This window comes from Camelus ferus, chromosome 19, assembly GCF_009834535.1.
Source record: "Camelus ferus isolate YT-003-E chromosome 19, BCGSAC_Cfer_1.0, whole genome shotgun sequence".
Taxonomy (NCBI): Eukaryota; Metazoa; Chordata; class Mammalia; order Artiodactyla; family Camelidae; genus Camelus; species Camelus ferus.
In genome coordinates, this window is record NC_045714.1 from 2,944,930 (window position 1) to 2,969,448 (window position 24,519).

The 24,519-nt window shown below is 51.9% G+C and overlaps 1 protein-coding gene and 1 long non-coding RNA gene across 2 annotated transcripts in view; one reads left to right on the forward strand and one right to left on the reverse strand.

Moving 5' to 3' along the window:
- Positions 1 to 14,685, reverse strand: part of CDH22 (cadherin 22) — a 69,238-nt gene extending 54,553 nt beyond the window's left edge. The window contains exons 1-2 of the mRNA XM_032461286.1: positions 14,385 to 14,685; positions 5,070 to 5,364 (exon numbers count right to left, since the gene is read on the reverse strand). Of these exons, the coding sequence (XP_032317177.1) occupies positions 5,070 to 5,364; positions 14,385 to 14,651 (562 nt within the window). The 5' untranslated portion in view covers positions 14,652 to 14,685. The remainder of the gene's footprint in view (positions 1 to 5,069; positions 5,365 to 14,384) is intronic.
- LOC116657825 lies at positions 938 to 24,519 on the forward strand. Its single transcript, XR_004312957.1, has 3 exons — positions 938 to 4,565; positions 24,232 to 24,238; positions 24,510 to 24,519. It is a non-coding gene; the product is annotated as an uncharacterized LOC116657825 (long non-coding RNA).

Genomic DNA, 24,519 nt, shown 5'->3' on the forward strand with positions numbered 1-24,519 from the left:
TCAAGAGATTATCTAGTCCAGTTCTTCTCTGCCAAAACTCAATCCATTGCTGATTTCGCCCAGCCTCAAGCTTTAAATTCTCTCTCTCTGCCTATGACTTCCAAAGTTGTAACTCTAGCCCTGATCTTGTTCCTGACCTACAGACTCAGGGATCCAACTGTCCCCTTGACAATTCCACTTGGATTTCTAGTAGATGTCTCAATCTTAACATGTCCAATCATGAATTCTTAATTTTGTGCTGCAAACTTGCTCTTCCTGGAGCATTCCCCATCTCAGCAATAGCAGCTCCATCCATTCAGTTGCTTGAGTCAGAAAATTTAGCATCATCTTTGTCTTCTCCCTCCCTCCCCACATCCAATCCTTTGCAAACCCTGTTGGTTCTACCTTCAATGTACACTCAGAATCCCGTATCTTCTCACCACCCACTGATCCAAGTCACCATCACCTCTTGCCCTGATGATTGCAGTTGCCTCCTGAGTAATCTCCCTACTTCCAACTTACCCTCTACAGTCCATTTTCAACACGGCAGCCAACAAACAATCTTTTTAAAATGTACATTGGATCATGTCACTCCTCTGCTCCCTCTCTCACTCACAGTACAACCACAAAGCTTTCAACGGCTACAAAGTCCTATGTGGTCCAGCTTCCAATGCCTCTTCCAACTTCCTTGGACACTCTTCCCCTCATTTACTCCTCTCTTCAGCCAAACTGACATCCTTGCTATTCCTCAAACATAACAAACACAGTATGCCTCAGGACCTTTGCACTTGCTGTTTCCTCTGCTTGGAACATTCTTCCTCTAGCTTAGTGCTTCTCCAAGTGTGGCCCTGGAACCGGTAGCATCAGTATCACCTTTGACAGTATCTTTGTTAAAAATGCAAACATTTCTAATAGCCCAGACCTACTGAGTCAGAAGCCCTGGGCAGGGAGGGGGGTGTGTGTGTGTGGGTGGATAGGGGGCACCATCTGTGTTTTAACAAGTACTCCAATTAACTTGGATGCACAACAAAGTTTGAAAATCACTGTTTCACATAGCTCCTTGGTCCACTCCCTTGGTTCCTTCAGATTTTTCAAATGTCCTCTTATAAAAAGAAAGAACTTCCCTGACCCCTCTATCTAAAATAGGACTCCCCTAGTATAACTCCCAACTCCCTTATTCTTCACAGCACTTACACCACAAGGTGTATTAGATATTGGCTTGTACATTTCTTTCCTGTCTCTCTTCCTGCTCTAGATGTAAGCTCCCTAAGAATTCCCAGTGCCTGGAATACTGCCTGGCACAGAGTAGGCACCTGATAAATATCTGGGCATGAATGGACCCCTTCAGTGCTCAGAAAGGAAACTGGGACCAGAGAGGGGCAGGGACTTTTCCAAGGTCGTGAAAGGAGCCGGGCCTCCTGACTGTCAAGATACAGGATCCGCTTTGCTGTATTAGGCTTAGCGTGGCTGTGTGGCCCACCTCAGAAGCGTGGCTCATTGGAGGCCCCCCGGCACACTTCCCTTCCCTTTTAAGCTGTGAGTGGTTTAATTTGTGAACGCTGCTGCCTTTCATGTCCCAAGCTGCGTCCCTGCTCCCTGTGATCTCCGAAGCCGCCCAGGTCCTAGTGCGGCTTGTCGGCCCCGCCCCCCTCAACCCAGATCAGGAGGCTCGGTAATTGTGACTGATTTTCAAAGCCGCCTGGAGTCTCCATAAGCACCCCGGTGTTGGATTTGCTTCCCCTTCAAAAAGTTGCTCAAATGAAATAAACTAATTTAATTTCAGCTTCCTCGTTCCCCCTCCTGGGTTCCCCTAGCTTGTCCGAGTTAAGTCCCCACTTTTTCCTGAGTGGAATGGTGAGTCAGTGGGCTGGGAGAGGGAGGCGAGGCAGGACTGGGGCTCCTTGGGGAGCTGGGGGCTGGCTCTGCCTCCTGCTCTCTGGGTGACCTTGAATGAGTCCTTGCCCTTTTCTCTGTCTCATTTCCCCCATGTATGGCACAAGAACCTAGCCACTCCAACAGTCTGGGAGCCAAGCCCAACAACTTGCTCAGTCACTGACTTGCTACGTGACTGTCAGTACATCTCCCCGACCCTGAGCCTTGGTGTTCCCATCTGTTCAACGAGGTTGCTCACATCAGTCCTGCCACCTCTCGGAGCTGAAGTGAGAGTGAAGTGATGATGGGCAAGCCACTGTGATGCATATGGGGCTGCATCTCCCTCTGAACCCCTCATCTCCTTTCATTCTCTATCCTGCAGCAGAGGGAGATTTCTCAAAGGCAAGTCTGCCCACATTACCTTCTTGCCTAAGCCTTCCCCAAGTGCTTTCCTGAAGAATATAATTCCAGCTTTCTTCTCCAGCCTCATCTCTCTGAGCTTTTCCATGTGGAAACATGCAGTTTTGGGTGAAGAGTTTGAGTCCAGTAGTGGGGGCTGCTGGACCTGGGAAGTCAGAGGCTTAAGTTACCTCTGACTTTCTGTGTGACCTTGTACCCATCACTGCTCCTCTGAGCCTCAGTCTTCCCACTTGCAAAATTGATTTCTAAGTACTCCCTGGGCTGGGAAAATCCATGGATCTTTGTCATGGACAATCTCCCAATTGATCTCTCCAGCTCAGACTTTCCTGCTGAAACTGGGTATTGAACTGCCTTTTTCAAGAACTCTACTTGGCTTTCTAATAAGTACTTCCAACTTAGCACATCTGAAATCAAACTCTTGATCTCCTTGCACCCCCCAGATCTGCTCCTCCCACTGTTTCTCCCATCTCAGTAAATGGAGATTCCACCTATTTAATTGCTCAGGTCAAAATCTCGGTAGCCATCCTGGAATTTTCTTTCTCTCACATCGCACATCTAATCCATTAGCAAATGGTTTCAGCTTGACTTTCAAAATAGATCCAGAAGTCGACCGCTTTTCAGTCCCCTTACTGGTACCACCTTGTTCCAAGCCACCATCATTTCCTGCCTAGGTAATTGCAATATCCCTCTCAGTGGGCAATCTGCTTCTGCTCTGACCCCGTCCTCCCCACCTAATCTTCACAGAACAGCCACAGGATCATGTTAAAATTAAATCAGATCATGTCACTCTTCTGAACAAGCCCCTCCACTGACTTTTCAGCTTGCTCAGCATAAAATGCAAAACCCGGACTACGACCACCTTGCTGCATGATCTGGTCTGCTCAGAGGGGATTCAACTTTGGGGCCTTTGCATATACTGTTCCCACTGCCTGGAACCCTCTTCCTCCAGGGCCCATGCCCTCACTTTCTTCAAGTCTTTGTTTCAATGCCATCTTCCTAGACCCATGATCTGTTTGTTAACTTGCTTCCTGCCTGTCTTGCTTGGCCAGAATGTACCTTCCAGGAGAGCAGGGAGTCTGGTCTGTCTTCTCATTGCTGTGTCCCCAGTGCCTATGCATATTTGTTAAATGAATGAATGAATCCATTCAATAGACACACAGCACGTCACACGCACGCACGAGTCTTAAAGACTGTGCACATGCACATCTGTACATGCATGAGAAAACATATGCACACCAGATACACGTGCACACCCCTGTGTGTGTGACCACCTCCACCCACATTCACACCCTTGCCGTTCCCTCTTTTCCCACCATCCCTTTGTGCACACCATTTTCTCTGGTCCACTCCCTTCTCTTCCATTACTGGCTACCTGCCTGTTGCCCACCAATCTGCCAGATTTGGCCCAATCTGGGGTAGCTGGGGATGACTGCACTCTTCCCCAAGAACCCAAAAACCCTTGGCCCCTGACATGTAGCTGGAGAGCTGCAAGGCCAAGAGAGAGGCAGTGCCAAGCCCTTGGCCACCGTACATCAGCAAGGGAACATGTTCTAGGACCCCAGGCCACTGCTCCCCGTCCGGCCTGGCCGGCAGGTGACTCAGGCTAACGTTGTGGGGACGGAGATGGTGGCTACCAGTTTGTCCCTCACCCCATGACTCCAGCTCCTACTAAGAGCCCCAGGCTAAGTGGGCTTTGATGGTCAGTCAACTACCTGTGGGCCCCCCAGTGGGAGGGACAGATTTATCCAACCTTTCTTTTCAGGGTCCCGCTGCTGTGTGAATGTGTTGCTGAGTATGGCTGCATCTGAGGTCTTCTTGCAGATGTGTTTTAGTGTGTGTCCTGCCTTTTCTACATGTACAACGTGTGTGTGCAGTGCCTCTGGGTGTTTGCGGCCACATCCAGATACGGGCGGCTGAATCTGTCTGGGGACTTGCCATCTCTGTGAGCCTGTGTCCCCAGGTGGCTGGGTCTTGGTGTGCTGAGGCTTCCTGTGGGCATCAGATGAAGCTGTCTGGGTGTTACTGCATTGACTATGCCCATGCCTGTCTGCTCAACCTCAGGACGGTAATAATGTCTGGTTGTGGCTTTTGCCTGTGTCTGTGGAGGCGGCTGTGTCTGTGCATAAGCTCTTTCTGTATGAGGTGCTGTCTCCTGGGTGGCACTGTCCGTGGCTACGTCGGGTGGAGGGCCATGTCTGATTGTGGGATGGGGCCTTGTTTCAGCTGTGTCCCACCCTGGTTGATTCCGGTGGCAGGTGTGCCCGTGTTCAGCTATGCCTGCATTTATGTGGGGGGTGGCGGCTGAAGGCCACGCTGTATCTGTGTGGAACTGAAGTCTGGTGGAGGGCCGGGTAAAGGTGGACAACCGTGCCTGTGTGTGTGACTGTCCAGTTGTTGCCGGTGCACGGAGCCATGCCTGAGTGGTGCCAGGGACAGGTGGACAGCTGAGTTTGTAAGTGGGGCTGGGCCTGTGTGACAACATGTGGGGGTATGAGCATGTCCAAGTATGTCGCTGTGTCCACATGGAGGTCCATGTCCATATCGGCACTGTGTCCATGTATGTGCCTGAGGTCATCTGTGTCCTCTGTCCAGGTGGCAGCAGTGACTGCCCAGGACTATGCTTGAGCCCATGTGGGCACCTGGGCTCACACCTGTAGCCTCTGCCCTGGGACAGCAGTTCCTGTCTCCCCTGTCCCTCCCCGAGGCAGGCTCCCCTTCCTTCTGCTGTTCTGCTGGCTCACCCCATTGCCCCCCCCCCGCCTCCCCCTCAGAGCCACCAGAGCCCGCAGGCAGCCCACCTGTGGGTGAAAGCTCGGCCACGCTGCCGATGTAGGGCCCGTGCAGGAAGCGGGGCTCGCTGTCATTGATGTCCTGCACCTTGATGATGAACTCTGACTCAGGCTCCAGCAGGCGGTTGGTGGCGCGGTCCCGAGCCTGAGCCCGCAGCGTGTAGAAGGTTTTCTGCTCCCGGTCCAGGCGCTCCATGGCGTGGATGTCGCCTGTCAGCTCATCGATCAGGAAGATGGTCCCAGCACCCTCGCCTGAGATGGTGTACTTGATGGTCCCGTCACCCTCGTCTGAGTCCGAGTGGATCTGGGGAGGCAGAGAAGAAGGCATCGTAGAGACTATGGTGGGAGCTCCTCTAGGCATCCCCCCTTCAAGTTCCACGTCTCTTCTTTAACATACCCACTCTTCAGCGAAGACACTGAGGCTGGGAAGCTACACATCACCCCAGTCCCAGGCCTCACTGACAGGTCTGGAGTATTTCACCAGCCCTGCCCCTGAAATCTACCTTCCCCTCTGCAGCCAGAGCAATCAGCCTGAGGCAGATCTGAACACATCCCCATCCCACTGCTTACAACTCTCAATGGTTCCCTGTTGCCCTTACAAAGAAGTCAAAGCCACCTCCACATCTCTTGGCTCCTGCTTTGAGGACCCTGTCCTTATTTCTCTGCCTCCTGAAAGTTTACTCATCCTGCAAGGCTCAGATCAAATGCTACCTCTTCCCTAAAGCTTTTCAGGATTCCCCCCCGCCTCTGCCACCCCATTTCCCTCCAAAATCTTTGTAATACATCAAGCCACCATCATCATGCTCAGCCTGTAGGATAACTGTAGCCATGCTTTTCAAACCTTAATGTGCATGTAAATAACCTCAAGTTCTTGTTAAAAAGCAGATTCTGACTCAGTAGGTCTGGGGTGGAGCCTCACAGTTTGCATTTCTAACAAACCTCCAAGATGCTGTCCAAGACCTCACTCTGAGTTACAGGTCTAAGCTTCCTAGGCTCAGAGCCCCCAGAGGTTAGGGTTGGGAACTTCTTACTCATCTGCTACCCAGAGAGCCAGCCTCAGGGCTTGGCACATGGTGGGGACAGGGAGTCAAGGGACAGAGGAGGAAAGGGAACCCAAATTGGAGGAGCACCTACTACACGCCAGGCACTGTACTAAGCAATTCACACACTTACCCGGTTCAGAGTTCTTTAAAAAGAAAATCCCTACTAGAGTAGGTTTTGCTATCTGTACTTTACAGAATTTTTTTTTCCATTTTCCTGCTGAGGATTAGAGAAGGAGGATGATTTGCTCAAGGTCAGACTGCTGGAGAAACTGGTCTCGTCCACAGCCTGGGCTTTCTCACTCTATCCCCAGCCCCTGGGGAGGAGCCTCTGGGGCGGGGGAGAAACAGGACATCCTGGCCTAGCCTGGGTACCAGCATCATCTCCCTGTTGAGTCCTTGCACAAGTGGCTATACCTCTTTGGGCCTCAGTTCCCTCCTCTGTAACATGCGGATCATAATAGCACCTCGCTCCGAAAGGTGCTGTGGGGCTAATTGAGTGTGAAGCCCACATAAAGCCTTTAGCACCTGCTTGGTACAAGGTGACACTTACAATATGTAACAGCCAGCTTGGCAGAGGCACTGCCCATGGAGCGGTACCACAGCTCCTGCAGGGCCAGGCGGGTGCCCTTCGGTTGCTGGATCACGGAGAGGTCGGAGGGGCTGAGGGAGTTGGAGCAAGGGAGAGGAGAGGGACTATTGACCGCAGGTAGGGAGCTTTTTCACTGTGTTAAGAACCACTACAACTACACTGGTAGCTACCAGCTGAAAATCAGCCCTGCCTAACACATAATAAGTGTCCCATAAATGGTAGTGATCGTTATTATTAAATTATTACTAAATGTTAGCCATACATAACTGGGATTTAATCCAGGCACTGTTGAGCTCCAGAACCCAGGCTGTTTTCAGTGCACCAAGATCTCCTGGGCAAGGAACCAGCAGAAAGATTGTTCTCCCAAATAGAAACACCCAAGTCCTTATCCTCCAATGCCCAAATCTCTGGGCAGCTCTCAGCAGAGGAAAACGCATTCTAATGAAACCAGTGACCTTGGGCAGGTCCCTGCTCCTCTCTAAGCTTCTGCAGAGATGGCATGTGAACAAGGACATCCCTAAAGCCCCTTTCAGGCCAGGACACCATGCACCCCAGCCCACTCAAGCAGGATAACAGGTGCCAATGAGGTTGTCACGAAGGGGGATGAAAACCCACCCCTTGCCACGCAGGAGGAGCCTGGGTATAAATTCTGCTGGTGGAACTTTGTGTCTGAAAGGTGGATTATAGAAGTGCCATTTGGAAGATTGAATGGCCCATAAACATTTTCATATTTCATTAGCCGATTAATGGGCATCTCTCTCTTTTTGGCGAGTCTGCTGATTCTCAGCAGAAATTGCGGGGAGTAAATGGAGGCGTCGGGTGGAACCTTTCCGGGTCCCCGTCCTGTTATAGATTGCCCCAATTAATGCCCGTCCTGGGCTCCACCGAGAAGCCTTCTTCCTGTCCAGTTACTGTTAATAGATTTCTCATAAGTGGCTGGATTGTAAAAACCTCATAACTCAGTTTAATACCCCCAATAAAATTATCTCAAGACATCGGCCCTGAATCATCGGCAGTGCTGAGGATGAGGAGACCTGTCTCTCCTGTTGGCTGTTTGCACTTTTCCTCCACCTTTACCCAGGGGAGATGGGGACAGGAGAGGGTAAATTTGTTCCCTCTTAGGATGCTTCCACCCACTTCCTAATCAGACCTGTGGCCGGCTTATTTCATCAGCAAACATTCCTGAGCAGTGTGGTGGAAGAGACACCATGCGGGGGAAGGTTTAACAGCTATCATCTTATTTGTCTTCCTCACTGTCATATGAAACATCATTATTCTTCCCATTTCTCAGATGAGAAGAATGAGGCACAGAGAGGAGAGGTCATTTGCTTTGACACCCAGCTAAGTGCGAGAAGCCAGTCTCCTGACCTCATCGCTCACTAATGTTGTGATCATGGGCTTGTTCATTTGACCCCTCTGGGTCCGTTTTTCCATCTGAGAAATCAAAGCAGGTCCTACCTAGCATGGTGAGGATGTGGTAAGGATGTGGTGTCATGAGGATGAAACACGAGCATGTTTGTATGGCCTGAACACTCTGGAAGCAGTTGTCTCCTCTTTCTGTCTCCTGGGTCTCCAGCATGTCCCTGCAGCCAGCCATTGATATTTTATCTCAGACCTGGGCCAGGGATCACTTGCCAGTGAGGAGGGGGAAGGAGAGAGTGGAACCTAGTGGTGATGTCATTGATGGTCTTCCGTGAAGCATGACACAGAGCTCACGCTGGGGCCCAGGGACTATTCTCTGGGGACTGCATAGTCAGACAGGGCTGGTCAGCCCAGGGAGGAGCTAAGAGCTTGGAGCTGCAGATTTGGGCTGGGCTGGGGCTGCCTGCCCTGCCTGCCTGGGTGGCTGGCTCTGGAATGGAGCGGGAGTGCCTATGACTCTACCCCAGAAGGGTATTTTCAAGACTCTCAGTTATGAGCTGGGGGCTGGTGAGTGCCTACTATGTGCCAGTTGTGTTGCAAGCCTCTGCAGAAATCTAAGTTAACCCTGTGGCATATGTAAATGTCTCCCCATTTTCCAGGTGAAGAGACTGAGAAGAATTGAGGTCTGTTTGACTCCAAAGCCCAGGTTGGTCCCTCTGCAGCCTCTGGAATCTGTTTAGTCCGCTTACAATGTTTCCGGCTAAGGAAGAGGGAGAAAGGAGGAGGGAGTGCGCTGCGGGGCAGCCACTGGGCTGCATGGCTGGGGGAGAGGCCTGTACCACCCTGTACGCGCAGGCCATAGTCATCGGCAGCCTCTTCAATCTGAGCCTCTTATTTCATCATTTGGAAAAGAATTTCAAATCACTTATCAAGAGAGGGGATGGGCTTTGGATTCAGGAATGGCTGGGTGCCAGTGTCAGCAAGACGTTACGCTCCTCTGGGCCTCAGTTTTCTCATCTATAAATGAGACTGATGTTGCTTCCCCACAGATTCCAAAGATTCATCAGATAACATGTGGGAGCTCCTCGCACACAGTAAGTGCTCAGCGCTGATGAGCTTCACTTCCTTTTCCATCACCTGGTCTCAGGAAGGACTGAGGTTCACCTAGTTCATCCCTCCACCCCATCTGACACAAGAACCCCAGGCTCAAATCCTAACACACTAGAGACACAGGGGCCACCATGCAACATCTTCTTGTCTTTTAAACTCATTTTGTTTCTTCATTCAGGCAGCCTTCCCAGATGCCCTCCTATTTGCCCTCCCCCTGCTCTGTACCCTTGCCCCACGCACACTCCCCTCTGCTCCACACTCCTCTGTAACACCTCCGTGTTGCAGTCCATCTGACCAGCTGCCATGGGCCTCAGGGCCTTTGGTTTGTCTTTGTCTGAACTCCCCATGCCTGGCCCACACTCGGTGTCCTGACAATGCGTGCAGAGAAAATACAGGGGGAGTGGGAGAGGTGAGTGTGTGTGTATGTGAGCACACATATGTGAGATTGTGAGCTCCCTGAGGATCAAGCATACATCCGTTCGTTTCTAAAGCACCCAGTACAGGTCACAGCACCAAACATTGACTAAATGAATAATGAAATATACAACTGTCATTAGAATTCCCCAACTGTCTTTGGGGATTTCTGGATGATCCAGTTCCTCTGTTAAATCTCGGATACACAAGAGCTAGGCTAGGAAGGAGAGTCATGGGGCACTTCTAGACCCTCTACCACTACCTCCTTGATATCCCATAGTGATCTTGTGACTCAGAGATGATGCTCTTCCCATTGTATAGATTGGCAAACTGTGGCTCAGCGAGTGCGCACATCCTACTGAAAGCCACACAGCAAATAAAAGACAGCCCGAGGCCTGTCTGACTCCGTATCCTGAGTTCCTTCTTCTGCCTCAAGTGCCGACAGCCCCAGAGTGAATTCCCCCTCCCAAAGCCCCAGCCCTGGATCATAAACAACGTGGAAAACACAAGAGTGATGGCTTCTCATCCCGGGGGGCTGAAAAATGGGATTTATGAGGCCATTAATTACTTCCTCCTAATTAAATCAAAATTAAATGCGAGCAGAGGTACGTTTTCCTTATTAAAGACAATTAAATGGACGGTGCGGCTACGCAAATAAAACGAGTCCAGGATTTAAACGGAAAGCAAATCAAATAAAAAGCCTCCCCCGGAATGAGGGGGTCTGTTCATGCCTGTGCTCCTCGTAAACCAGGAGTTCATCAATTTTCTTTAAATATTAGCAACTTAATTAAATCTGCTCTCCTCCCCACTTTAATCCTGCCGTATATCTAAAATAGATCTCACCGCCCACAGGAGTTGGTCATAAGCGCTGACCCCATAATTCTCTCTTTAAAAAAAAAAAATTAAAAATCCTACAAAATCCACATCCAGCTGACAGAAGCCTCGAGGGAAATTACAGTTTGGAAAAGAGATTAGTCAAAGTACCCAGATTGTATGGAAATGTTGGGAGGTTGCTTTGAGGGTGGGTATTGTGCGGTGAAGGGAAGAGGTGGGTCGGGCTGCCAAGGGGGGCAGGACAGTAGAGGGAGCTGTCGGTGTGGGGCCCTGGCGACAACCACAGGGGGCCCAGTGGTTCCCGCAGGTGCCGACAGGAACCTGGCGGTGAGTGATGGAGGAGGCGGTTGTAAAATAGGTTACCGTTGGGCGCCCGGGGTTCACTGGCGGATGGTGCTGTTGCTAAGCTACCTTTGGAATTCGACAAGGACGGATGCTCCGAGCGGCTCTCTGGGGCGGGGGACGGGGAAGCAATGAATTAACTGAAACCGTGGAGAAGTCCTTTCTCCCTGAAGAGCCAGAGAGCGTGGTATGAGTGAGTGTGTGTGTGTGTGTGTGTGTGTGTGTGTATGCTGGCATGTGTGCACCCACAACCACTTGTACAAATGTGGGACTCGGCTGGAAAGGGACAGGTCGTTTTCAAGAGGCGGAGCTCATATTCCTAGAGTGAGGGGTGGGTTGGCAACCACCTCCTCCCACTTTGTAGTGAGAAACTGGGACATCAGGTTGCCAAGAAGGCTTTCGGGATTTGGGGCCGGAGTTCATCATATCTGTATATACTCGAGGTGGTGGAAATATCAGGCAACACCTATCATAACAGAAGATGATACTTACTGAGCACATACCAGGAGCTGTCCAGGTTCCTGACACACACTAACTCACTGAATCCTCACCACAACTCTTTGAGGAGGTGCCAGAACAGCCTCACTCAGCAGACAAGGAAACTGAAGCACAGAGAGGTTAGATAACGTGCCAAGGTCAGAGAGGGACTAAGCAGCAGGGATTTGAGTCCTGGCAACCTGGCTCTGGTTGGCCCCCAGCACCACACACTCTACCATCTTTCGTAAGAAAGGGCGCTTTGGGCAAATTTTAAAAAGAGATGGAAACTTCTCTTTCCTCCCTGCATGGAGTGCTTTTCTGGACGTGGCCTTGAGAGTAAGAGACGAGGGCTCTGGGTGAAGATGACGGAGGGGGAAGATAATGTAGTCATGACAGCAGTGGAGATGCTCCAAGAGGTTGTTGTGAAGAGGAGAAGAGAGACCCCCGAGGCCAGGCACAACGCTTGGCTCATGGTAGACGCTTAATACAAGATAGCTAAATTGCACTGGGTCCAGAGCCAGTGTCAGCAGAGCCTCTTCTCTTGGGGTTGGTTCTACCACAGTGTTAGTCTCACCCCATCTCTGCTAATCAAAACTCCCTAGAAAGCTGACTGGGCTTGGCATGATGTTCTCTGCCTCTAGCCCCAGTTTCCCCATCTTACAATGAAAGGATTTACTAGGGCCCTCCCATCACCAACAGACTGTGGTTCAAGGAGACAGGGGTGGCGTTTGAGATAATGGCTAGGCGGACACAGATGGAAGTGGTGAGTCAGTGGCTGGTTTCTCGTATCTTTTCAGGATGTGGGTGGCTGAGGGGGCCATCTCAGAGCCCCAGCTGCTGGGCAAACAGACAGCTGGGCTGAGATGCCTGAGACCATGACAGCGGACATTTAGGCAGATGTGTCAGAGTCCTTCGTTGACTTTCTGGGGTTTTCCTGGACCAAAGTCTCTCTTCCAGGCCTGGAGGTCTTGGAGAGGTTTGGAGAATCAGGCTGGGAATGGCCTCCAACACACTCAAGTTCAAATCCTGTCTAAGCCACTTGCCCACTCTGTGACTCTGCCCTACCTGCACCTGGATTTTCCTGCCTTACAAAAAAGATTTCCACCTTGCAGTTTAAGGGTTAAGTGCTCCATACGGGCATAATGAGAAAACAACCATAAACAACCAACCAGGCGGCAGGCTGAACACTTTCTGTGCTCAGTTTTCTACTTTAATCCTTTTACAACCAGAGGAAGTGGGCTCTCCTGGCCCCACTTTTGCAGAAGAGACTGAGGTCCAGAGAGGTGATGTAACTTGTTTAAGGTAATATGGTTAACGGGTTGGCAGAACCAAGCGTCAAACTCAGGTGTGACGGCTCCAAAGTCTGCATTCCCAGCTACCTCATGCTCAGCTGACACTGGTTCCTCCTTCCCCCTCCCCTCACCCCATTCCACTGTCTTACTGTCCTAGGGTCTGCCACTAGTTTGCTTGGTGACCTTGAGCAAAGACGTGAACCTCCCTGTACTATGTCAAATCCTCATTTTGCTCAGTTTTGGGGATCAACTTCAGCCACGTGTCCAGAGGGGAGTGTAGCCAAGAACCAGGGATTACTACTGTATCTAGACGGGTGAAAATCTGGGTTCCTGGCAAGACTAATGCACAAGTTTACATCAAGACTTTCCTCTCCTTGACAAAGGTCCTGATCCTTGAGCCTTGAACTGAGCAGCTTGGTCAGCCTCCCAATTCTCAGACTCATTTAAGCACACAGGAAATTCCACAGTTGGTCTCCCTCGCATCTCTGCTGACCAAAACTTCCTGGAAAGCTGGCCTTGGCAGAAGCCAGAGAACTGTCCCTGGGCACTGCCCCGCTTTCCTTGCCCTATGAGCACCCTCCACCTCAACATCGTAACTGCTGACAAGTCTCTGAATAAGCCAGGCTCCCTCAGGCCTCCAAGACTTTGCACAGTCTATGCCCTCTTCCCCATTAGCCTGAACTCCTACTCAAACATCAAAACCCAGCTCAGGCATCTAGAAAACACCTCCACGAAGCCAGCCAACAGAAAACCAGTTATGAAATGCCTCGGTGTCCAGGTACTGACCTGTGAAACTTTTTATGCACCAGGGTATCTCTGCTACTCTGGGGACCCCCCAAATGGCAGAGGCTGGGTCTCACTTGCCTCTGTGAGTGGGCAAGTGAGAACCAGCCTCTGCCTCTCCAGCACTGCACCTGAGAGGGGCTCAGGGATTGAATGGATGAACGAATGTCTTTCTCCACTCCTTATACTCTTAGGACACAATTCTTCAGCCATACTAACCAACATTTATTCAGAGAGTTTGAGAAAGCAGCTTTCATTCATTCATTCACTTAATGAACAGTTTGTGAGCAATGCCTGTGCTAGGCGCTGGGGGTTTATGGTGAGCAAAACAAACACAATCTACTAGGAAAGACACACATTAACTGTGTAATCAAACAAACACATGCATAATTAAGTGTTATGAGGGAAAGATACGGGGAACCTCAGAGGGCACACAACAGAGAGGGATGGCCACATGCAGGGGGATCTGTCCCAGCCTGGTGTGGTCAGGGACAGCTTCTCTGAGGAGGTGGCATTTGAATGGAGGCCTGAGTGTGAGATACATAAGCAGTAGAAGGAGCAGGACTGAGCAGTTCCTGAAGAATCTAAGGAGGGGGGTGGTGCTGACAGGAGCCTGTGGGCATCAGAGGAATGGACCATCAGAAGGGTGTTGTGTCCCAAATGGGAGTGAGTATGGCAGGCGTGGAGGCTGGAGGGGGAGCCGAATTTTTGCAAGCAATGGGATGGAATCTGGGCTTGACCCCAAGTGAATGGAAACTATTAAAGAATTTTAAGCAGAGCAGGGCGAGTTTGTGTGTGACATGATCAGATCTGCAAACTCGTTCTAGATGCATTTAGCCACAGGATGGACCGGGTTTACGTATGAGTACTCTCTGCTCTGAGATGCAATGGGAGAGAGACTACATAAGGAGACGGGAGCAGAGAGAAGACCCAGTTGTCCGCCTCCGATCAGGGGCAGCTGGGAGGAGGCAGCAGGGACTGGGATTTAGAGGGGAGGAGAACTGGAGTCCCTCGCGTCCGGCAGCGGGCGTCTCTGGGGTCCTGGGAGCAGGACAGAGGGTTCGGGGCCCCACTTTACCTTGCCCACGTACAGGGGCTCGGTGCCCGTGTACTCCTCCACCACGAAGAACTGGTTCCACACCCAGCCGCGCTTCACGCGGCCCGCGCCCGGCGCGCCGTACTGCGCAGCCCCGGGCGCCGACGGCGCAGGCGTGCCCGCCGCCCGCAGGGGTCCCGGCAGCGGCGGCGCTGGCGGCAGCAGCAGCAGCAGCGTGAGCGTCAGCAGCAAGGCGGGCGACAGAATGGCTCCCGCCCGGAGCCCCCGACCGTCGGGTCGTGGTCTCATGCTTGGCCTGCGAGGGGCCCGGGCCCAGGTGCATGGACGAGAGGCACCGGGGCGTCGCCGCTCGGTGGCACAACGATGCGGCGCCGCGTCACATGGTGGCCTCAGCGCGGCCGCCGGCGCGCCGCCCCCGACGGGGCACCCGGACAGGCCCCCGGCCCTGAACGCCGCCCAGCCGCGGGGGCGCCCGGCTGGAGGGGGAGGGGGCGCGGCCGCACCCGGGGCATGGACGGCCCCCGGGGGTCCCCGCCCGCGCCCCCCTGGCGCCGCCGCCGCGGCAGGATCACCAGGCGGCGCCTCAGCGGCTCCAGAGTCTGGGGTGCGCCATGGTCTTTGCGCGGTGGGGTGCTGGCTGGGGCCCTCCTGATCCTTCGGGGACTAGTGGCCGTCCCGACCAGGAGCCTGCGGGAGAAACAAGAAAACGTAAGAGGAGGCTCTCTGTGGGGACAGGGCAGGTTGGGTCTATCTCTTTATCCTTTAGCTACTAATTAAACACCTATTGTGTGCTTGGCATTGTGTAGGGTGGGACAAACAAGACATAGAAATCCCTGCCTTCTTGGACCCATATTCTAGTAGTCCTGCCCGCCCCCCCCCCCCCCGCGCCCTAGACGCTTCCTTTCCACTCCTAGCCCACACTTCTCCTTTCCCAGCACCACCCCCTTTCCTTGCACCCCCCCCCCTTTCCTCGCCCACCCCCCCAATCCAGCTCTTTCTCCTGGTTCTCCACCAGCCCACGTGCCTACAGGGGCAGGACCTAATTAGCTGCTTTCCCTGCGCCTGGCTGACCATTCTCTCCAGCCCAGCCTACCCCCTAGATAACCGCCATCTCAGAGAGGAAGGAGGCCCTTCTAGAAGGGGTCTTCAAGAGCTCCCAGGACTCAGGACTCCTGGGTGCACAGTCTGGCACCCAGCCTGCCAGCCACCACTCCTGCCCTCCCACAGCAGCCCCTAGAGGTCGTTCCATCCAAAACAGGAACCCAGGGAAGGTCCTCTGAACTCATGTGAGTCCCTCCACATCCCGTTTCAGGGATGGGGCACCTGAGTCTCAGAGGGCCTTACTTGGAGACTCCCTTGTGTGGCTTTGGGTACAGTCACATCCCCTCTGAGCTTGCCTTTGGGGTCTCCCACATCCCCCCCGAAGACCTTCCTTTCCCAGAGTCTGAGAGACACTTCTCCCCCTTCCTAGACCAGCACTGCCATCCCCAGATCCATCCATCTCTCCTTCCCTCCCTCCATGAGATCCTGCTTTCAGCAAGAAAGGATCTGAGAGACTGACTCCTACTCAAACCATAATGATGAATAATGGCTTAATGTGGGTGTTTACAGGGGACAGCAATGCTGCTTTCGTGGAGGAGTTTCAGGCACTGAGAAGCATGTGTGGGGCTGAGGGGCTCAGTCCCCACTTATCCTCTCCCTAAGCCCAGTTCAGTTCAGTTCAACAACTCCATTCCTCTTAGCTTTGACTCTGGGCCAGGTTTGGACTGGATGCTAGACAAAGATAAATAAGCTTACAGTTTAGCGGAGAGAGACAAGACCCCCAGTAACAACCTAAATGCTAGGTGGTGTGTGATCAGGGCTATAAGAGGGAGGGGCAGCCTGGCCCCTGCGGGGCTCAGGGAAGGGAGTGGGTACAGGTGTCTGGAAGGGGGAGGTGGGCAGGAGGGAATCAGGGCTGCTTCTTGGAGGAGGGGGTATCTGGTTGAGTGGGAAGAAAGGGATGGGCATTATGGCAGAGGAGTATGCATCCAGGCTGGGGGTAGTCTGTCTAGTTTGGGGAGTCAGGTTGGAAACGTGAGATATGAGGTTGGGCAGAGTATCTGGGAGTTACTGACCTAGCCCCAGCCCGGTCCTCAAGACAAGGGAAGTGGCTGGAATCTTTTGGGCAGAAGACATACTGATCACCTTCTGTGACCCAAGACCACAGTGGGCAATTCTCATCCCTTTAACTCACTAATTCACATGAGTCACTACAACTGTAAAAGTTGGTGTCTTATTTATACCCATTTTGGATATGCTCAATTCCCTAGTGCTCTTTCCCAGTATCAGCTCCAGAATTCCTTTATAGAAGGGGTTCCAGGGTAGGGAGTCATGTGTTGGGAGGTGGGGGTGATGCTGAGGGGATTAAAACTGCATCTTAGGGCAATGAGAATGAGAAAACATCAGCATCATCCATAGGGAAGAGTGGAGGGGAGGAGTCGAGCCAGCTGTTCCCTCTAGGACCCACCCTGAATTAATGGATGTCTGGAGGATCCATGAGCCTGCTGTAAGCATCCCCAGCACCCCCATCACACTGCCTCCTCACCCCCTCTGTGGGGCCTAAGCATGAAGGCACAACCAAGGGATGTTGGCAGACCCTCCTCCACCCTGGCAGCCCCGCTCCGCAATCCCCGAGTGCTGCTGCTTCTGGGGATCCGGCGTTGATTCCCCACGTTATGGGCTGGTCATAATGAGGCTGGAGTTATGGGCGAGGAGGAGGCATTGCTCCGAAACCTTCATTTCCTGGAGCTTATGACTTCCCTGCGTGCTGCAGGAACTGGTCCCCTGACTCCATCAGGCAGTTTCAGGGCCCATCACAGCCCTGCAGGGATGCACAGGGGAGGGAGGGTTTGGGCGAGGCTGGGGCCATCACTAGGGGGGTGTGGGGGGCGCAGGAGGTGGAAGCACGGGGAGATCCCTCAGTGTTCACAGGCACCCCACTGTGGTTCTCTCTCCTTCCCTGTATCCTTCTTTCCTTCCTCCCTTCCTCCCTCCCTCCCTCCCTCCCTTCCTTCCTCCCTCCCTCCCTCCCTTTCTTTCTTTCTTTTCTTTCTTTCTTAACCTTTTATAAGAGGGGGGCACAGTAAGAGTCAATCATTCATTCACCAAACATTAGTGTCTACTACAGGTGGGGAGACAAAAATGCCTTTCTTTCATTCATTCATTCATTTATTCAACATACTTTAAAAACCATCTCAGCAAGATGCAATCAGCCGCTCAGGTATATGTCAGGAGAGAGATGCATTTCTTCTGGTTATTCATTTACTCTTTCCACAGATATTTACCTATGCCTCCCTGATGCCAGACCCTGTGCTAGGCACTGGGGACAAAGTAATAAAATAAAGTTCTGGCTGTCAAGGAGCTGACCTTCTGGTAACAAAGGAATGAAATCTACCATATACTTTCAGTGATAAGTATTAAGAAGGAACATAAAGCAGGAAAGAGGGAGGAAGAGGTTGATGGAAGGGCTGGGGTGGGTGTTATAGATAGGTTATCAGGGAGGACCTCTCAGAGGAGGTGACATTTGGCTGATCTGGAAGGATGAGAAGGAGCTGGTCACACCAAGGTTCCACACAGAGGGAACAGTGTGTGCAAAGGTCCAGAGGCTGGAACAAGCTGAGGAACAGTAAGAAGGTCACTGTGGCTGGTATGGAGCAAGGGGGTGTCTGAAGATGCATCAGGAGATGGGGGGTACAGGCCAGATTGGGCGGGACTGGAGGAAGGGAAACAGTTTCCATTTTATTCTGAGTGTGCAGAGAAGCACTTGGAGGGACAATAAAAACCCTGGGAGACTGAAATGGCACACAGCCATAAGGGAATTTCATGATGTGAGTCCTCCGACTTTGGAGGGCCAGGCACAGTGTGCTGTCGAGTAGGGACAGCATCATAGAGAAGGTGGCACTTGGAGGTAAAGCGCCGGAAAGATTTGGACACGTGGAATTTGGGGTATTGGGGAGAAGCGCTCTCTTTGGAAGGGCTGCAAAGGTCTGAGGTGAGATCCCACTTTTTAAGGGGGCAGAGTCCAAGAGTGTTGTCCAGAGTTGCATAGGATACTTGGTGATGGAGTGGGGCCTCGAACCCAGGACTTGGAGTCCCCCTGTCAGAGGGCACCTTTGAGGGGATGGGAAGAGATGCTCGTCTGAGTGGATGCAGCTCAGTGCTGGGGGCACGCTTGATAGGACAAGGGTGGCTGCGGCCCAAACCCTCCGCCCCCTCCTTGGCCGGACACCCTCGTACAGGGCACATCCTGCATTGTCATTTGAGGGGCGAGGCCCTCACAGCCCCGTCTCTCCCTCCCTCCCTGGGCCTTCATACCTCAGCCCACTGGGCCCTCTTTCTGGCGGGTTGGCCAGGTTCCCTGGCTTCTGGCCAACTCTTCACCGCTCTGCACGGCCCTGCCAGGACTGCCGCAGACACTCCAGCCTCTTCCCTCCCTCCCTTCCTTTCTTTCCTGCTCCAGCTGCTTTTCCTGAGTGGGTGTCAACTACAGGACCCTGTCCTGCCATTCTGAGTCCTTCAGGGGAGGCAGGGGAGGCAGCTGTGGCCCCTTGGGGCTGTGTTCGGCTCTGCTGGGCCTCCCCGTGAGATCTTGGGCACGTTGGTGGCCTTCTCTGGGGCCCGTCTCAACCTGCTGCACAGTTGTTTAATCCCAGATAGGATTTAAAGCCAAGCCCCGGTCTGGTTTAATAAATATTGGCCTTGCCCTGTCTACTTTTCAGCCTCACCTCCTATAATCCATGTGCCCTCAGGCCCACATAAGTGCGTGTGGTTCTTGTGTGCGTGTGGGCATGTGTCTGCAAGCATGGATGCCAGTGCTTGTGTTTCTGTGTGTGTGTGTGTGTGTGTGTGTGTGTGTGTGTGTGTGTATCCGGTACACATTCATTTATTCCACGGAGATTTGTGAGTTTCTACTCTGTGCTGTTCTAGGCACAATGAGAGGAAACAGGTAGAGTCCTTGCCCTTGCAAGTCTAGTGGGGGACAGACAATAAACAAATAAATAACATGTCAGATGATGGTAAGTGCTACAGAGAAAAACAAAGCAGGGTAAGGGGCACAGCAAGTGCTGGGGTGGGGGGATTTGCTCTTTCCTACCCTTTTTCTTAGTCATCTATTATAAATGATAATTTATACAAGGTGGTCAAGGAAAGCCCCACAGTTAAGATGACACTTGAACAGAGATCCAAAGTGAGGAGAGGAGAGAGCTGTGCACATAGTTGGGAGAAGAGCATTCCAGGCTGAGGAAAGAGCAGGTGCAAAGGCCCTGAGGTCAGCACATGTTTGGTGCGCAGGAGGAACAGTGAAGAGCCCAGTGCTGCTGAAGCAGAGTGAGTGCAGGGGGACAGCAAGAGATGAAGTCAGAAGTGCAGCTGGGCTTCAGAGCCCACAGGTTCTCCTTTAGGTTTTTCTGTGAGTGAGATGAGACCCCTAGGAGGTTTGAAAGCAGAAGAAAGACGTGATCTATGTTTTAAAAGATCACTCTCATTGGCTGCTGTGTTCAAAATAAAGGGAAGCTGGGGCTGGGGTCTATTTCGATAATCCAGACGAGGAATAAACGTGGCTTGGACAAAGTGGGAGCTGCAGAGGAGCTGAGAAGTAAGGCTGTATCACAGGATATGCTGATGGGTCAGAAACTGTGTGTGAAGGAAAGAGAGGAGCCGAGCAAGGCCATACCTGCAGCCTAAGCAGTGGAAACGATGGGGTGTCCTTTCCCGAGCTGCAGACATGTGTGGGCAGAGCAGATTTGCGGAGATGATCAGAGACTCATTTGGACATGTTACAATCAAGTCTTGGACGTATTACATTCACTGCCTATTAGACACCCAGGGGAGACATCTAGCAAGCAACTATACTTGTAGTCAGGAGCCCAGGGGTGAGGTCCTGGCTGCAGATAGAAAGTTGGGGATTTGGATGGTATTTATAGATAAGACTGGAAGAGGTCCAGCACCTCAACACATAGAGACTGGGGAGATGAGGAGGAAACAGCTGAGAAGGATGCTGAGAAAGAGTGGAGAGAGGAGGAGGGGAGACAAGGAGAGAGGAGGTAACCTGGAAGCCATCAGAAGAAAGGACGAAGAAGGCATTAACTAGTGACCGTCTGTCCACCTTTGCCTGGGATATTAACACTTACATCTGTTGTCCTGGCATAACTGTGAATAGTGTCCTACCCGCTTTTACTCTCATTTTGGAGGATAAGTTATATAGTCATCCTATTGATGCGGCAAGTCAGATGTAGACTTTGAGTTAACCATTGGATTTAGCAACATGGAGGTCATTAGTGGCTTTGATAAAAGCTATTTTGGTTAAGTGGTGGGTGTACAAGCTTGGCTGGAGTGGATTCAGGAGAGACTGGGAAGAGAGTAGGTGGAGACACATGTGGGTGAGTGGCTGGTCCGCTAGAGATTTTCGAAGGTTTGTTTGCCTGCTCCCCCAGCTTCCACCCCTATTTCAGCAGTCTGGCTGGGTTTTATGATGTGTAAAAGAGATTTATGGGAAATATAAAAGATAGGCTGGTTGCTAACAGCTAATTCGTCCCCCTATCCTTCCTTCTTGTTTCAATTTTGTTTCCATATTCACCCTCCCACAGCTTGGCCATGTGCTCAGCCCCTCCCCTTTTAACAGTGATTAGCCTAAGCCAGTAAGAACCATTCCCCTCCTCCCCACCAATGATTGATTTAGAAAACATCACATGACACAATGCTGGCCAATGAAATATAAAAGGGTAACTCCTGAAGAGCTTCTGGATATATATTTTTTATACTTTAAAAAGAGATCCCTTGAAGAGAAATTTTTTGTTTTCTGCATGTATAAGAAAGTGATGTCTGGAAAAATAGCAGCCATTTTGGGACAATGAGGGGAGCCACTCAAAGAGGCCAAGGAAACCTACTAAGAAATGATAGAAAAATCGGTACCCTTGATGATACTGTTGAACCACGAAATGTATCCATTCTGGGCTTTGACAATCCATTTCCAGCCCCAACTTCCTCCAGACTCTTACTCTTTCTCTCCTCTGAACTCCCTCAGACCTATATGGCTGGGTCTTCCTCTGGGGTTTGGTGTCAGCTGTGATGGCAAGCTTCTGGAAGACAGAGATCACGGCTATTCCTTCCTCTATTCCTCCCCTGGCCTTCACAAACACACCTGCCAGAGCTAAGCACGGAGCTGGGGCCTGGGAGGGGTTCCGGAGAGTCTTTCCTCAGATAGATTTTGGGAGCTGCTTGGACAACATGTCTTTTCCTCTCACTGAGGATCTGCCAACCTTGCCGATTTGCTGTGGCCCCATCTATCCTGTGGGCATCACCTCCACTGCCTACACTGTATCCTTCCAGAATCTGGGCTGGGTGACCAGCACGTCCTTTCTTGACTTCTCAGTGCCCCAGTACCATTGCTGCCAAGGCTGTATGAGCTCAGTGACTCTAGGCCCTCCTTTGTCATCTGGCTGTCTCCCTGGGGAAGGAGGAAGGTAGGTCTAATCTTACCCATCTTATGTTTGTTTCCCAGCTTCTCACTCTGCCAAGACGAAGAAGAGGGGCTGGGCTCAGTGACCCTCCCCACCACCCCCTCACACAGGACAAAGCAGGAGAGATTTCATGGTGCAGCCTGAAGCTCCTCATCCCTGCCTCCTCCCCAAATTCCTGATAATCTTCCTAGCCCCTATCTCTGGGACAGAACTTTATATTCAGCGGACCTCAAACCATGGGATCCAAAGTCAGACCAGGGTTTGTGTCCCAGTTGCATGTGTTACTGTATGTGACCTTAGTAATTTTTTCCATTTCTCTGAGTCTTAGTTTTCTCATCTGAAGAATGGAGATCACAGTGCTTACCTCCTAGAGCCAGTGTGAGGAATAAACGAGATGGTGCATGTTAAGGGACCCACAGTGTTTAATAAATTTTAGCTAATGTAATGGTAATGACTGTTGTTATTATTATTTCTGATCCCTTGAACAATACTACTGGACCCCTATTATGCACAAAGTATCCTGACTAGGTAAAGGGGGTTCATAGATATTTGAGCCCAGGAGTGCACCTCGTTCTGAGAAGAGTGAAGACGCATACTGGGTAAGGGTGGTTCCTCTGGCTCCGGGGCTAGGCTGGTGCCTGGGTGAAGGGTGATGCAGGAAGAGGCAGCTCATTCATCTGCTCACTCATTCACTCCCTCTGACCCGAACACTGTTTTGACACATACATGTCCTCTTTCCATGACCACCTGGCTCCCAGGTCTGCCAGTGGGAGCTGTGCCTGGCAGTCTGGCTCTTGTCTGCCCTGTCTGAGTCCCAAGGGCACTGTGCCTGCTGAGTCCTGAGCCCAGAGCTCTCTGCTTGGCTGCTGCCTTCTCCCTGGGGTGACGTTATCTCTACCAGCTCAGTACTCTCCCTTCAGGCCAGAATGGCTCCCAGGGTAATGCAGGAGCTGTTGAGGTATGGAGTGGGTGCTGGGCAGAGCCATCTTGTCTCTGTTCACCCATCATTGCTCCCCCGCACCCTGCTCTGTGGAAGACAGGGTGGAGCCATGAACAAGAAAGCAGACCGACTACCACTTCGGCCTGCCTTGACACATATGAGCACATGTGTGCCTGAGTACACGTGTGCATTTGCATCAGTAATGATGTGTGCAGGGGCAGCACGCATGTGCACTGCATCCTAGCACCTAGAACAAACACCCCTACCTAGCAGGCACTCGGTACATGTGGAGCGAGTGACTGGCTAGTGGCCTGCTCGCTGTAGGCTGAGCCCACAAAATGTTCCCGGGGCCCTGGGGGTGATGCACATGTCCTATAAGCCCAGCACTATATTGGTAGGTGGGGCCAGGACTGCCTCTCTGTGTTTGTATGGTGGGGGTCAGGATATGTCAAAGCTTCTGGACCTGGTAGCTGGACCATTATCCATTATATTGCCTCCCATTATCCAGGGAGGCAAACGTGGGAGGTCAGAGGAGAGGGGCTGAGCAGGGCTGGGGCCATGTGCACCCCATATACATGGCTGGTCCAAGGGCCCCTAGTCTTGGCCACAGTCTATGCTGGGCATGCTGCCAGATGCACCTTCATGAAGCCTGGCTCAGTCTGGAAGGTTCTGTTCAAAACCTTCCCCAGCTCCCTTTCACTTTCAAGATAAAGTCCAACTCGGGCCTGGCATTCATTAGTTATCATTCAGAGTATCTGAATTTTTCACACTCAATGACTCGGCCCACAAGGAATCCTTAGCGGTAAGTACTGTTACGTTCCCTTATTTTCCAGGTGAGGAAACTGAGGCACAAAGAATTCATGAAAAATGCCCAAGATCCAACTGGGAAGATGTGAAGCTGGGATCTGAACTCTGGGCTGTCAGCTCCAAAGCCTGTACCTTTAGCCACTGCACATGTGGCCACTCAAAGCTCTGGGAGATCTGGACCCGCCCACTCTGCATTATAGTCACTGCATCTTTTCATGGACTCATCTCTCTGGGCACATGGAGCCACCACTGTTGACTACATTCGTTCTGGGCCTTTGCTCCTGCTGTTCCCTCTGCCAGGATTTCCCCTCTCCCATGTTGCCCCACATCCAACCCTGGCCCACCTCTCTCAGGGCCCAGCCCAACTGCCTCTCTTCCATGCAATCTCTCTGCCTCCTCTGCACCCCTCCCCCCATCCCAGTGAGCTCATTCATCTGAGCAGGTGGCTCAGAGCCAGGCTCTCTCTTGTCTAGGTCTCAGCACCCTCCCAGCTGCCCGAGGGCACCTCCCTTACTGCTCTCTGCCCTTCAGCTCAGACCTCTGTGCCGTGCTCAGAGTGGGTGCTTGCGAATGTGTGAGTGAATGGAAGAAAGAACGCATGGATGGATGGATGAATGGACAGTCAGAAGGTCATGGTGGGGTTGCCTGGTTACTGCTACACTACCTCCCCCCACACTGTCCTATGGCATCGTTTCCTTCTGTTTGTTCCATTCATTGATTCGTCGAATGTTTATTGAGCACCTACTCTCTGGCGGCAGTGTGCTGGAGGCTGAGGATGTAACAGTGGGCAAATCAAAGTCCCTTGCCGCATGCCTTCTGTTCCGTGTGTGAGCACGTGCGCGCGTAGGGGGACATACTCATCAATCCAATCATCTCACAAGTAAATGTACTATTACCAAGAGGGTCGTGT